We start from the raw sequence: 15,245 nt of genomic DNA, 5'->3' as shown, positions 1-15,245 counted from the left end.
TAACACTGAGGGTCTAATTTATGTTCAGAACTGAATACACATATATTGACTTAGGTCCGATATTTGCGTAAATCTCTGATGATTAATGATCTGCGTAGGCGCAATAGCTGCACTGCGCATGTGCAGATCTGGTCCTGCAATGTCAGTCACAGTGCCCCAAAAAGAGCAGCATGATTGACATGCTGCTGGCGTTTGGGGGCGGCGACGGACAGCTCTCCAGAAAACAAGGGTGTGCCAACCTCATTTTCTGGGTGTGCCGCAGTCAGTGGCTGCGTCATTGGATGCAGTCTCAGTGGCCCTAGCAGCGCTGTTTAACCAGACATCCTGAGTAACCCTACCCTTACTCAGATGTCCGATGGTCACGCAATAGATGCGATGCAGCATCGGATCAGAGAAGCCAACAGTGAATCGTCTTTTTACTTAAGATGCCTCCTGCAACTTTTGCATAATTTCGCACAGCCTCTGTGTATAAAGACGCAGTGCGGCATATTTAGTGTCCATCTTTGAATTAGGCCCTTATTTTCTAGTTGCAGATCAATAATAAATAGGGATTATTCTGAAAATATACACTTAGTATCATGTATAAAAGTAAACATAATTACACATTGCTGCTCATCTCATATGAAGAAATGGTTATGGTTGGGTTACAATACTCTGCCTATGCTGCATGCTGTGTTGCTGGGTTACAATACTCTGCCTATGCTGCATGCTGTGTTACAATACTCTGCCTATTCTGCATGTTGTGTTGCTGGGTTACAATACTCTGCCTATGCTGCATGCTGTGTTGCTGGGTTACAATACTCTGCCTATGCTGCATGCTGTGTTGCTGGGTTACAATACTCTGCCTATGCTGCATGCTGTGTTGCTGGGTTACAATACTCTGCCTATGCTGCATGCTGTGTTGCTGGGTTACAATACTCTGCCTATGCTGCATGCTGTGTTGCTGGGTTACAATACTCTGCCTATGCTGCATGCTGTGTTGCTAGACCCTTACAGTAGCCGGCACAAGTCAGTGTTGATGCATATGTGTGAGAAATAATGTACAACAGGTCACTCACCCTCTGCCATTAATAATCACTCTTACTATGATTAAACACTAGTAAAAGCAAATAAATGTACATGGAGAGGATTACTATTACTTCCAGTTGCCCCTTACCCAGACGTTTGTACATGCAGTTGGAAGATACAAAATCCATTGACACCCCCAACCTGACTGCATGTACAAGAGTTTTGTCAGGTACCATTGTGTGTGACATACAGTTATCATTGGTGTTTTTGTATAAGAGGAGGAATAGTGTGACGAGCCCATTACTACATTTGCTAATTTTTACACAGATTCAATATTAATATTGAAGAGAGTAATAAACAGTCTAAAGGTGCGTACACACGTAGCGATTTAAAAGGACGATTTGAACGATAACGATATCGTTACCGTTATCTTCCAAATCGTTCTTTTAAATGGTCCCTACCAACTTACCTTCGACCAGTGATGCGCGGCCACGTATGGACAATAGCGATATTGTCCATCAGCCCTTCAGCCATGCATGCCGGTCAACTTGCTCAATTTTGAGCAAGTTACTATAGGGACCTGCGATCGCAGTCGGCGGTAAGTTGATGGTGTGCTGGATGATCGATATTGATCATCCAGCAGGCCAGGGAGGGTGCATAACGATCTGTCAGCGATATCGCTGACGGATCGCTACGTGTATACGCACCATAAGGGTATAGCAGAGTCTATAGAGAAACACACAATATGTGCTGCTAGTTAATGAGATAGTCCAATGACAGTCTAACCGGTTGTGTGATTTTACTCGACAGATGAGAATGCTAACTTGGGCACAGTGATGAGATATGAAGAGATAGGTAAGTACCAGTAGGAGGCAGTGTTGTGGGGATGACACGGTTGAGGTGACACTCTCTCTGCATTGCTATTGAGATTTGTCTTCTCACTCATACACTTGCTGTCCTTCCTACCCAGAGCTACGGATCTTGCTCCTGTGTGGTAGTGACCTGCTTGAGTCATTTTGTATCCCTGGCCTCTGGAATGAGTCAGATGTGAGTATTGTTCCTTATGTTGTCAGGAACCCCTTCTATTATCATTCTTCCCCCTGTATGACTGGCATCTGAGTTATGCTGTGTGGGTGGCTTTCTATCACTCTGGATTAGCTTTATCCACATAACGCTCTATGTATGTATTTTTCTGCAGATGGAAGTGATCGTGGGAGATTTTGGCATCGTGGTTGTGCCACGTGATGGGACAGACACTGAACAAATCATGAATCACTCATCGCTGCTTCGTAAATACAAGGTGCGCGTTAGTATTATCAGTTACCTGGCAATAGAGGTGTGTACTCACTGATAACCAATAAGCCTACTTATATGCACTTACTGTTGAAGCAGATGTTAGTATGTAATGGCTTTTTTAATGTACTATGACTTTTTATTATTGCATTGGAATACAGTACATGTGCTAATGTTGTTGTCAATCATCTTGCAGAGCAACATCCTTGTAGTGAAAGATGACAGCAACCATCCAATGTCCAACGTGAGCTCCACCAAGAGCAGGTAAGGAATAGATGCACTTAGCTCATATACCAGTGTGAAGCTGCCCCACCCATGCAGTGATTTGGATCAGTACTGATTGACATCTAAGTATTTGAATTATGCAAATGGATATTTATCAAAATTATATATAGATAAATAATTAAAAAGTGCACATAAAAATAAATAAAATAAATAAATAAAAATAAATAAATAAACACACAAAGCATAAAAAATGCATCTTTTTGGAAGAGCGGATCCAGGCTGGGCCATGAGTTATATCCGAAAAGCATGCAGGCAAAAATTGTTGTATACTCCACCTGCCTTTGGCATATTAACTACATAAAAACGACGACACAGTCTGTATTAAATAGGAGTGGTCTGCAGAAAGGAGCAGCCACCCTATTTGGAATAACTAAAGAACTTTATCCAGATATAGGGAGAAATATACAGATTATTATTTTTTTTTGTGAACAGAATCGGATATAATAGACGTCCCAATACCTACAATATATAATCAGGATTATGTTGTATCAAGTATATGGATAGGGAAATTACCATCTGTTGTTCAAGTAATGGTGCGTACACACGGTATGACTTTTATGAGCGATTTGAATGATATCGTTCATATTGTTCACTTTTTTGCAGTCACCAACCTGACAATGACCAACGATGCACATTCCCGCATGAACGATGACGATATCCATGGTCTTTCATGCATGCAGGCCAACTTGGATGATTTTGTAAAGATTTGCCTGTAAAAAGATAGCTTCACTGAAATATCTATCATTGATATCTATCAGTGTGTACAACCTAAATCTATTATAGATATCTATCAGTGTGTACACCCAAAATTTATCATAGATATCTATCAGTGTGTACAACCAATGTCTATCATAGATATCTATCAGTGTGTACAACCAAAGTCTATCATAGATATCTATCAGTGTGTACAACCAAAATCTATCATAGATATCTATCAGTGTGTACAACCAAAATCTATCATAGATATCTATCAGTGTGTACAACCAAAATCTATCATAGATATCGATCAGTGTGTACAACCTAAATCTATTATAGATATCGATCAGTGTGTACAACCAATGTCTATCATAGATATCTATCAGTGTGTACAACCAAAATCTATCATAGATATCTATCAGTGTGTACAACCTAAATCTATTATAGATATCGATCAGTGTGTACAACCAAAATCCCAAAATCTATCATAGATATCTATCAATGAGTACAACCAAAATCTATCATAGATATCTATCAGTGAGTACAACCAAAATCTATCAAAGATATCTATCAGTGTGTACAACCAAAATCTATCATAGATATCTATCAGTGTGTACAACCAAAATCTATCATAGATATCTATCAGTGTGTACAACCTAAATCTATTATAGATATCGATCAGTGTGTACAACCAATGTCTATCATAGATATCTATCAGTGTGTACAACCTAAATCTATTATAGATATCGATCAGTGTGTACAAACAAAATCTATCAAAGATATCTATCAGTGTGTACAACCTAAATCTATTATAGATATCTATCAGTGTGTACAACCAAAATCCCCAAATCTATCATAGATATCTATCAATGAGTACAACCAAAATCTATCATAGATATCTATCAGTGTGTACACCCAAAATCTATCATAGATATCTATCAGTGTGTACAACCAAAATCTATTATAGATATCTATCAGTGTGTACACCCAAAATTTATCATAGATATCTATCAGTGTGTACAACCAATGTCTATCATAGATATCTATCAGTGTGTACAATCAAATGTCTATCATAGATATCTATCAGTGTGTACAACCAAAATCTATCATAGATATCTATCAGTGAGTACAACCAAAATCTATCATAGATATCTATCAGTGTGTACAACAAAAATCTATTATAGATATCTATCAGTGTGTACAACCAATGTCTATCAAAGATATCTATCAGTGTGTACAACCAAAATCTATCAAAGATATCTATCAGTGTGTACAACCTAAATCTATTATAGATATCTATCAGTGTGTACAACCAAAATCCCAAAATCTATCATAGATATCTATCAATGAGTACAACCAAAATCTATCATAGATATCTATCAGTGAGTACAACCAAAATCTATCATAGATATCTATCAGTGTGTACAACAAAAATCTATTATAGATATCTATCAGTGTGTACAACCAATGTCTATCAAAGATATCTATCAGTGTGTACAACCAAAATCTATCAAAGATATCTATCTGTGTGTACAACCTAAATCTATTATAGATATCTATCAGTGTGTACAACCAAAATCCCAAAATCTATCATAGATATCTATCAATGAGTACAACCAAAATCTATCATAGATATCTATCAGTGAGTACAACCAAAATCTATCATAGATATCTATCAGTGTGTACAACAAAAATCTATTATAGATATCTATCAGTGTGTACACCCAAAATCTATCATAGATATCTATCAGTGTGTACAACCAAAATCGTTTGCCGTGCTCTACAGAAAGTTGGAGGGAAATCTATCAATGATATCTATGGTTGTTCAAGTTGTTCCGTGTGTATGCATCTTTACACTGTTTCCTTGGAACTTACATAATTGGAACAAATTGCCACAGTAGATACGTATCATTTGAATATACTGTGGCTTACAAAATATGAGAAACAGCTACAATACTGATTGCTGCTAACTGCTGTGTACGTTTTCATTTATTTATCTATTTATAATTCTTATAAATAACCATTTGCATAAATTAAACTAATTAACTTTCTCAGCGCCTGATATTGTGTGTTTTTGGTATAATAATTATTGGAGGGTCCAGTTTCCTCCTTATTGAGGGCTGCTGTCAGTTATTAGGACCATAATATACCCTATACAATTGTTGCGTATATATTTTGATTTTTTTGGTTACCGCTAGCAAGCTTAAAGAAGTCCAGCGCCTATTTTTTGTTGTTTGATTGACACCTGATCAGGATCAATCAGATGTCGGTTGCGGTCATCAGAAATTCCACTTTGCCAATGAACATGATCTGCCATTCGCTGATCCTTATGTAAGATCAATAACTGGACATCTGGTTTGTTGGCCTGAGGATCCATACAATTAGATCACCCATAGCCATGGCCAAACTGGATAAACATATGGATGCTCTCTATTCAGGCAGATCTACTCAGCTGTACTGTCCATTATAGATCTCATCTGCACAGGTCATCGTGCAATCCTCTCTCTGTACACTATCCACAGACTCTGACAGATGGTAATGTCACATAGCCTGGATACAGCCCATCTGACGAGTGTTTTGGTCTTCTGCAGGTTGGCTCTGCAGCACGGAGATGGACATGTGGTGGACTACCTGGTGCAACCCGTCATTGACTATGTTCTGAAAAGCCAGCTTTATATCAATACATCGGGGTGATCCTGCATGTTCCTATAGCAGGCGTGGCGTTGTGCTCACCCTCGTTATCACAATACAGTGTATTATTACTCACTATTCACCACAATCTCCCCACAGATCATGACAACTATTTTACCCCATTCATTACTCCCCGCCTCACCTCTCTGCCTTACTCATTCAGTAAGATCTTCTGCCTCCAAATCCCAAGGCGAGGAAGCACTCACTGAGCCTATTGTACTGACAGAAGTGCTTGGGGCAATGTTTATTTCTGGTGTATTTAAATATTAGAACATTTCACATTTATTATGGGCGAGAAGGTTGGGGTATTAATGAAACCATTCAGTGCCTTGAACATCAAGGCACACCGAATGGGTATATATTTATTCCCCTGATTATTAGTCAGTTTGTGAGGGTGGGTATTTCTGTCTATTCACTTATTTATTTCCTAAAACGATTTCCTGTATCTCTTTTGCTGGTAGTAATTGGAACACGGTCTATAATCCCTGTGCTCTTTCTATCAGTACTTCTAGAGGACTGTGGATAAAAGGAGCCCGGGAGAGTTGCTAAATCCCCTTCATGAAGAGCAAACTGCACGCGGTTAGCATGTTTTTTCTGTGCTTACGTCTCCATGGTGTTCTCATTACCGTTACCCTGCCTGGAAGGGAACGGCGTGTGACCGGCTAGGAAAGTGCAGGGATTCACAGAGAGTGAAATCAAATTACAATAATGACCATATATTTCTGACCCACGAACTTGTTTAACTAAAATGCACAAGTTATGTCCAAGCATGCCTGTGTATATAGTATTTAATCCAGAGATTACAAAAATGTCCAAATAGTGTCATGGGGCCACATACTGTAGGTACCTTACCTAATTTGTGTCCCTAAGTGTCTGCTTTAAGGATATATCGTTTTCAGCCTTTTACATCTATATAGAACCAGTTGCTAAGGTCCTAGTGGTTGACTAAAGCTAATTACACACTAGACGACTTGCAAACGATGTCGTCAACCATTTCCCTTGAACCCCCAGGCAAACGATCTAGTGCATATACCCTGTGCAATCTAACAAACGAGCAAATTATATATCTTGCATCGTTTGGTGGTGAGATCGTTAACTAGATAATGTAACCATATCGTCTGGTCATTGGGTAGTGCGTACACACTGCATGATTTGAGGGGAATTGTTAACGAGATTGACAGATCTTCCTACATGTACAAAAGATCTGAAGATGCGACGAACGACGCCGTGGGAGCACGCATAGTGCGTACACACTTGACGATTAGAACGATTTGTCATTCCGATGCATGGGAATCGGCCAAGTCGTCCAAAGTATCATTTAGTGTAGTGGTCCTTAGCCATTTTCATAGTGTTCTTTAGTTGTAATCATTTTGCAGATTATCTAAATTTCAAACCATCCAAACATAATTATGGGATATTTACTCTAAAATGATTAAACATCTCTTCCAGCAGTGTGTGGCCCTTCTTAAAGCTAATGACACCACTTTTGGCCCAGCCATATTTGGGCCCCTATCATTTGAGTTTGAGATGCCTCAGCAGAGTCACTTAGATTTCCCAGATTATAAGCAACCTCAGATTCTCTGTATGCAAGTGTTTCTCAAACACGATCCTTAAAACTGCAACTGTTCAGGTTTTAAAGTAAAAAAAAAAATACTTAGGTACTAATTTGGACACCTGTGCTCAAGCATGGATATCCTTAAAACATGGACTGCAAGGGTGTCTGGTGGAGCAAGTTTTGGAAACACTGAGTATGACATAAATTGTCTCATATTTAGATATTTAGTCATGTTCAATGGATTATTTATCAGTAACATGTACTATAACAAGTATAGCAAGATAATATAAAGAATTTCTAAAGGGTTAGTGCTGAGCATGTGTCTGTGAGTCTGTGTTATGAAACTCCTGCACTATTGCATAAGACCCCTAGAGTCCCTCTACGGAGGGTCTTCTGCCTATAACAGCCACCGGCTGTGCCCTTAGTGTTAGACGCACACACCGGTAGTTAGGCGGCCGACAGATCTTATACCTCCCAACAGTAGGGGCTTATGGGACAGACAGGAGATCACTAGGTAATAACTGGAATAGTAGTGCATAAATAACAGTAATATGGCAAGGACACAGTTAACTGAAGAACTGACACTAGTTTTGTCCAGTAAACTGGAACAGGTAGTAGCAAGGGTATAATATGCAGACAGAGGATATGAACATCATGTAGAGTAATGCAATCCTTGAAGTGCAGTACAGTATTTTTCCACAGGCGAAATGCAAGTTATAGAACACGCAGATCTGCACCACAGTTCTCAATGCAGTAGTAATGGTTAAACACAGTCACTATTATTGCAGAAGCACCAGCAATCCCAATATAGAAAAGTAATTATATTTAGAACAGTGATTCTAGCAAGGCACAGGTGGATTGCTTAGCAGATAATGCGTGCACAGGTCACACAGAAGAATACTAAGGAGTATATATCAGTAGGATTAATGCACAATAGTGAAACACTTCGCTGAGTAATTCCTTCAGGAAGACAGCTAGGAACTCAGGAACAGCAACCATGAACAGGGACTGACTGACAAGGCTCCAAGAAGAACTATCACCGGCATGAAGTGTAGGGCTGGTTGTAACTTATTAGAAGCAGGGACCAGTGAGAGCAGTCCCTGCAGAGAGCCTCCCTAAGCACTGAATGGTTTGCAGCTGAGCTGCACACAGACTGAGAGGCAGGAATGAAGCTATGAGCTGCAAAGACAGCCAGAACTGTAATTTAAGGCATAAAGCAGCTCCCCAGTCTCCTAATATGGCCGGGACCTGCAGCCAAGATGATCCGCTGCCGCAGATCATAACAGGCTGCAGGCATTCATTTTTGGTTCCTTGCTACAGTTGAAGGCTGAAAATGAATATACAGCGATTTGGAAAATAAAATGTGTTGAACAAGTACCTTGAGTCCTTTAATAGTGGATATAATATAATGACTAACATCACGGACAACACTTTATTTGTTACTCGTCCCTCTGCATTCATGTTACACGGCAGGCCTATCAATCTGGGGAACACCAGGATGGATATGTAACTCTGGGGCTGTATTTGTGGTCCTTGGCTTACATGAAACCTCCATAGTATCTGTTGTGTACTACAGAGTTTTTTTTATCCACAGTAGCCAGCTAACAAGCATGAAGTTACAATTATAACATATATGGAGGCCACCCCATGAAAAGTATACCGCATTATCTGGTGTACAGCCTTCTCCTCTGCCCATCATCCCATGTGTTAGCTTGGCTTTTTTTTACAGCATGGCTAATTTTCTTACAGCAAAGAAAGTGTTAATTACGGAGATCACTGTAGCAGAGGGTTCCAAGAAAGGTTTAAATTATGGGACCGCTATGGTAACAAGAAGTGTGCCTGTAAGTGCAGGTTCCAAGTGTGGCTGTTAGGAACCCTAGGGGACACGTTTCTGGGACCCATTTACAAAATACACTGTCATGTATATTTACTGGGGACCAAATGCAGGGGCAATTGATTTTAGCATGTAGCACGTCATGAACATGGGACCAGATGGGGTTAAAAGACAAATTTATGTCACTGGTGTAACAATTATGATGAAATAAAGTGGTGTCTCAGAGGGTAATCTCTGGTCTGGGGGGTGGGTTGACTGCATTACTTTAACTTGTGTATGGTTTTGTTCATATTAATGTTGCTGTTTTACCAATAAAGATTCTGCTTTGCTATAAATTAAAGTGTGAGGTTTGATGTCAGAAAACAACCGAGCAGTAAAGGATGGTTACAGTTTATTAATAAATAAATAGAAAGTGAACAAATACAGAATAATTAGCACAATCTCTATGAGAGAGACAAATTTCATGCTTTTAGGTAGTTGTATGCACCTGTGAACTGTGCGAGTCCTGTCTCAAGCATGTCCAAATCAGAATTTAGTTCTCACAGTACACCCCCTGGTAAAGGATACTTGCATAGTGCAGTCATTGGACATAGTCACAGTTTGTATGAGTGGGAATGACTAGCGCCTCTCATTAAGCCTTTGCTGAACCAATATTGTGCTATGTTCTGTTAAGGCCTTTCAATAGCCGTGGTACTGTAGCAGCCTGGTGGCAAGGTATTACGTATGTCCTGCAGGTTTTGGATGTCTACAAGGGTTTGTTGGATTGCTTCGTCCAAGCTGAGAATTCTCTGTCTTTGGAGTTTAGCGGCCAGCTCCATTTCTTCCACAGCGGGCCTGAAGCGCCCAGTGATCTCAGTACGAGCTGATTGCATACTTCGTTCTAGAGCTCTCAGGCCTTCATCATTTCCTCCCATGGGCTGGTCTGCATGAAACACAGTCACAGAGAGAAGATTTAGAGTCTGTGGATTATTTCTATACTTGCTAGAATAGGGCCCACAAACTCATATCTAGTTACTCCTCCGCTCTCCATGAACCCAGGTGTTTTACATTATGAACAGAATCTAATCAGCAATTCAACCCAGTAGAGAGCGCTGCACATGCTCCGAGTCCTAACACATCCACATTGAGAACAGAACATAAAACACAGCCTGACGTCATCTAACATCCTGGGGAGCTGAAAGAGCACAGCTGCAAAGCCTCTGGTATAATCATCACTGGTGGAAATTTCTGACCCAGAGATGTTCCCAGTGTATTGCATTTGCCAAGTGGAGGCAGGGATTCAGCATCAAGGTAATTAGCAGCACCATGTGTGGGAAGACAGTGAATTGATTTTAATCCTTCCCTCTATTTGGCTAGTACAATGTAATGCCAACATCTTCTAATCAGAACTTTCAGCCTTTGGCAATAACAAGTATATTACTATGGAATTATACAGCATGAGCTGTAGTGCAGACATCTTATGGGTTTATAACCCTGTGCCATATTGATTGCTATCACAACCATATGTGTGGAACAATAAAGGTATCCAGCATTATAGTAAATGAAGGCGCATTGATAATATTGACATACAAACCTATGCATTAGGATAACATACTCATAGAATAAAACATAAAATGGAATTTAATATAAATTGTCATATGCATGACACACAATGCCATTGTATGTGATCATATCAAATGCAAAGAACTTTTGATAATAGATCTGTCTCAAGTAACTGTTCTTTATATTATAGCATTAGCGTAACAAGCTATTAATGTGAGCTTTTGCCAATTAGAGGCTTTGATACAGCAATCAGCCATTAATGAGGCACATTCCAGGTACAATTTGCCTAATGTCTGCTGTGGTTATATCCCCAAGATGTAATTAACTTCTGTAATCCTACTTATGGTGGGAACAGGTATAATGTCATTGCTGGAGTTGATTTGCTAATACAGTAGTTTAATACTTTAATCGGTGCATTATGCAGTTGCAACCAGCATCTTCACTGGATGAGTTATTATACTTACCCAATAAGCTGAGCACATGATCTAGTGCACGCAGTGTCGCTGTTACACCATCGAGGGTATCGCCCGCACTAGCCTCAGCTTCCAGGGCCCCCTCTGCAACCTGAAGACAGAAAGCAGGTTAATGGGGAAGAAGGCTCTGCTCTGATGTGTGCAGATTTGTACAGAAATTTTAAGCTGACTTAAAGCTCATCATTATAGAATATGTAACCAGTTTGATGACCGATTCAGGTTTCTTACCCCTTGAGCTGCTGCACTGTCACTTTCTGCTGCCTGAGTCCTATCATCCAGGTCTCCGGCTGTTCCTGCAGCCATCTTACGCAGCGCTGCAAACTCTCGCTCCAAAGTTAATGCCAGTTCAGCGGAACTATTCACATCCTGGCTCATCTGCAGCATATCCTGAGGAGCACAGCAAAGCAATTCAGTCACTGGGGAAGTTCAGGTTATTCTGTGCATAGACACTTTAGGCTTTATATATATATATATATATATATATATATATATATATATATATATATATATATAAATAAAAGCACATTGTTTATCCATATATATGAAATATTGATATATGCATACATATAGGCATTCAATGCAATGTTTACCTCATAAAGGGATTGTATGACCATGGTGGATGCACTATTATTGGCTATGTCACACATCAGTTCCTATATAACAGTGATGGCGTGGTGGGAGTGCCCTGTTGCGTCAGTGGTGCACTGCAACATTCATCACCATTGTTTGCCATATAAACCGCCAATGGCTTTATTGGCCCATGAAAAGGTCGTAATAATGGTGAGACATGTTGAGGGGCCGTTTGCAGCATCTCTGACTAAATAGCGGCATCAATTCACATGTAAGATATAGGGAGCCACAATAGGCTTGGTAGTCTCTTCTATAGAGCTCAGTCAATACTGAAGCAGGTGTAATAGCAGGACACAGGAAATAACACTCTGCAGCTACTAAAGGATAATGTGTTAATATTATAGTACATTTAGGAGCCCAATTTCAGTGGCAAGTATAGAAGTTACCTGTTGTATTGCAGATGTGATGCTCTGAGCTTCTCTGGAGTTTCCAGCGGCCATGTCGGCGTCCTTTTCTGCCCCCTTCAGTGCCGCTTCGGCTCTCTCTGTGGTATCGGTGGCTGCCTGAGTCTGTCGCCGGATCTCTGGGAGACGTCTCATCGCATCTTCAGCTTCACTGCGTCGATCCCCCACTTTCTCCCCGAACCCTATGTAGGTATCAGAACACATTACTCTCAGTACTTACTAATATATGTTAGAGCTGGTCTTAGAAATAGCCATAGAGGACCAGATATTAGCCATGCCAATAAAAACAAAAAAAACATGCCGAACCTAGGAGTGTGACATAGATGTGTCCCAGCACACTGGTTTTGGCTGCCTGTTCTCGCTGACTGAAGTTTTAGTCATCCTCCCCATTCATTTGAGGAAAGGCTTCAAAGCAATCACCAGTGGTAGATCCAGGGGTTTAGCATAGCCCAGCACCCGCCTGCTCTCTGACTGATGTATGACCGGTGTCAAAAACACAAAACGAGCAGGATTCTCCTTCTGCCTCTCAGCCACCAGACACTATTACGGAGTAAAGGTAATAACCTGTATAATGCAAGCATCTGCGAGTTTCTGGCGAATCTGCCTTATGTTTTAAAGGGGCAATCATTTGAAAGTCAAAACCAGGTTGGTTTGGTTTTTTAAATGATTGCCTCCTTAAAACATTGGCTAGACTCGCTGGGATCTCGCCGATGCTGGCAATTTGCAGGCGATTACATTTACCCCTATATATAATGCGCGGCCACAGGGAGCCTTCCCCAGTTGGAGAGTCACCCTCCCCCTCCACACCCACCAGGATCCAACACTGGCAAACACAGTATATAAATAGGAGTTTATTAGACATTATCAATTGAAAAGCATTACATTCATAAAGCTAACATTAACCTCACCTTTCAGGCTAGTGGATATGTCCTCAATCTCATAGTAAGTGCTGTTCCCTGTGAGCATTGCTTGCTCTGCTTTATTCTTTGCCGCATTTGCCCGAGACAGCAACTGATCTGCCAACTGCAAACAACCACGAAGACATTAGTGACAATGAACATTGTGCCCTCTTATGTACAGATTCTGAACCTCTATCTCCCCAGTTCTGTACCATACGGTCTCAGTGGTTGTTTGAAAAATTAGACTGCATGCAGTGACTCCCCAATGTGTGATATCAGCAGAGTATGAATTCAACACTTAGATCTGCTTCTTCTATCGACACCAGTTACTACACAAGTCAGCTCCTTCTATATCAATCAGTTACTACACAAGTCAGCTCCTTCTATATCCATCAGTTACTATACAAGTCAGCTCCTTCTATATCCACCAGTTACTATGCAAGTCAGCTCCTTCTATATCCATCAGTTACTACACAAGTCAACTCCTTCTATATCCACCAGTTACTACACAAGTCAGCTCCTTCCTTAGCCACCAGAAGTCAGCTCCTTCTATATCCACCAGTTACTACAAAAGTCAGCTCCTTCTATAGCCACCAGTTACTATCCAAGTCAGCTCCTTCTATATCCATCAGTTACTATACAAGTCAGCTCCTTCTATATCCATCAGTTACTACACAAGTCAGCTCCTTCTATATCCATCAGTTACTACACAAGTCAGCTCCTTCTATATCCATCAGTTACTACACAAGTCAGCTCCTTCTATATCCATCAGTTACTACACAAGTCAGCTCCTTCTATATCCATCAGTTACTTACTACACAAGTCAGCTCCTTCTATATCCATCAGTTACTACACAAGTCAGCTCCTTCTATATCCATCAGTTCCTACACGAGTCAGCTCCTTCTATATCCATCAGTTACTATACAAGTCAGCTCCTTCTATATCCATCAGTTACTACACAAGTCAGCTCCTTCTATATCCATCAGTTACTAAACAAGTCAGCTCCTTCTATATCCATCAGTTACTACACAAGTCAGCTCCTTCTATATCCATCAGTTACTACACAAGTCAGCTCCTTCTATATCCATCAGTTACTTACTACACAAGTCAGCTCCTTCTATATCCATCAGTTACTTACTACACAAGTCAGCTCCTTCTATATCCATCAGTTACTACACAAGTCAGCTCCTTCTATATCCATCAGTTACTATACAAGTCAGCTCCTTCTATATCCATCAGTTACTACACAAGTCAGCTCCTTCTATATCCATCAGTTACTACACAAGTCAGCTCCTTCTATATCCATCAGTTACTACACAAGTCAGCTCCTTCTATATCCATCAGTTACTACACAAGTCAGCTCCTTCTATATCCATCAGTTACTACACAAGTCAGCTCCTTCTATATCCATCAGTTACTATACAAGTCAGCTCCTTCTATATCCATCAGTTACTACACAAGTCAGCTCCTTCTATATCCATCAGTTACTACACAAGTCAGCTCCTTCTATATCCATCAGTTACTACACAAGTCAGCTCCTTCTATACCCATCAGTTACTACACAAGTCAGCTCCTTCTATATCCATCAGTTACTACACAAGTCAGCTCCTTCTATATCCATCAGTTACTTACTACACAAGTCAGCTCCTTCTATATCCATCAGTTACTATACAAGTCAGCTCCTTCTATATCCATCAGTTACTTACTACACAAGTCAGCTCCTTCTATATCCATCAGTTACTATACAAGTCAGCTCCTTCTATATCCATCAGTTACTACACAAGTCAGCTCCTTCTATATCCATCAGTTACTAAACAAGTCAGCTCCTTCTATATCCATCAGTTACTACACAAGTCAGCTCCTTCTATACCCATCAGTTACTACACAAGTCAGCTCCTTCTATATCCATCAGTTACTACACAAGTCAGCTCCTTC

At 40.3% G+C, this 15,245-nt stretch overlaps 2 protein-coding genes across 3 annotated transcripts in view; one reads left to right on the top strand and one right to left on the bottom strand.

Annotated features, from left to right (window-relative positions):
- NMNAT2 (nicotinamide nucleotide adenylyltransferase 2) overlaps nt 1-9,686 on the top strand; it is a 69,732-nt gene extending 60,046 nt beyond the window's left edge. Inside the window, exons 7-11 of the mRNA XM_088447210.1 lie at nt 1,819-1,863; nt 1,979-2,055; nt 2,207-2,308; nt 2,498-2,565; nt 5,874-9,686. Coding sequence (XP_088303336.1) covers nt 1,819-1,863; nt 1,979-2,055; nt 2,207-2,308; nt 2,498-2,565; nt 5,874-5,976 — 395 coding nt within the window. The 3' untranslated portion in view covers nt 5,977-9,686. The remainder of the gene's footprint in view (nt 1-1,818; nt 1,864-1,978; nt 2,056-2,206; nt 2,309-2,497; nt 2,566-5,873) is intronic.
- A 50-nt stretch (nt 9,687-9,736) lies between these two features.
- Nucleotides 9,737-15,245, bottom strand: part of LAMC2 (laminin subunit gamma 2) — a 46,998-nt gene continuing 41,489 nt past the window's right edge. For both annotated transcript variants that reach the window (XM_088447208.1, XM_088447207.1), the window contains exons 19-23: nt 13,320-13,434; nt 12,394-12,593; nt 11,606-11,764; nt 11,369-11,468; nt 9,737-10,284 (exon numbers count right to left, since the gene is read on the bottom strand). In XM_088447208.1, the coding sequence (XP_088303334.1) occupies nt 10,031-10,284; nt 11,369-11,468; nt 11,606-11,764; nt 12,394-12,593; nt 13,320-13,434 (828 nt within the window). In that variant the 3' untranslated portion in view covers nt 9,737-10,030. The remainder of the gene's footprint in view (nt 10,285-11,368; nt 11,469-11,605; nt 11,765-12,393; nt 12,594-13,319; nt 13,435-15,245) is intronic.

The sequence above is a fragment of the Taudactylus pleione genome, unplaced genomic scaffold (assembly GCF_031769625.1).
Source record: "Taudactylus pleione unplaced genomic scaffold, aTauple2 ptg000423l, whole genome shotgun sequence".
Taxonomy (NCBI): Eukaryota; Metazoa; Chordata; class Amphibia; order Anura; family Myobatrachidae; genus Taudactylus; species Taudactylus pleione.
This window is presented reverse-complemented; position numbering and strand designations above follow the sequence as displayed.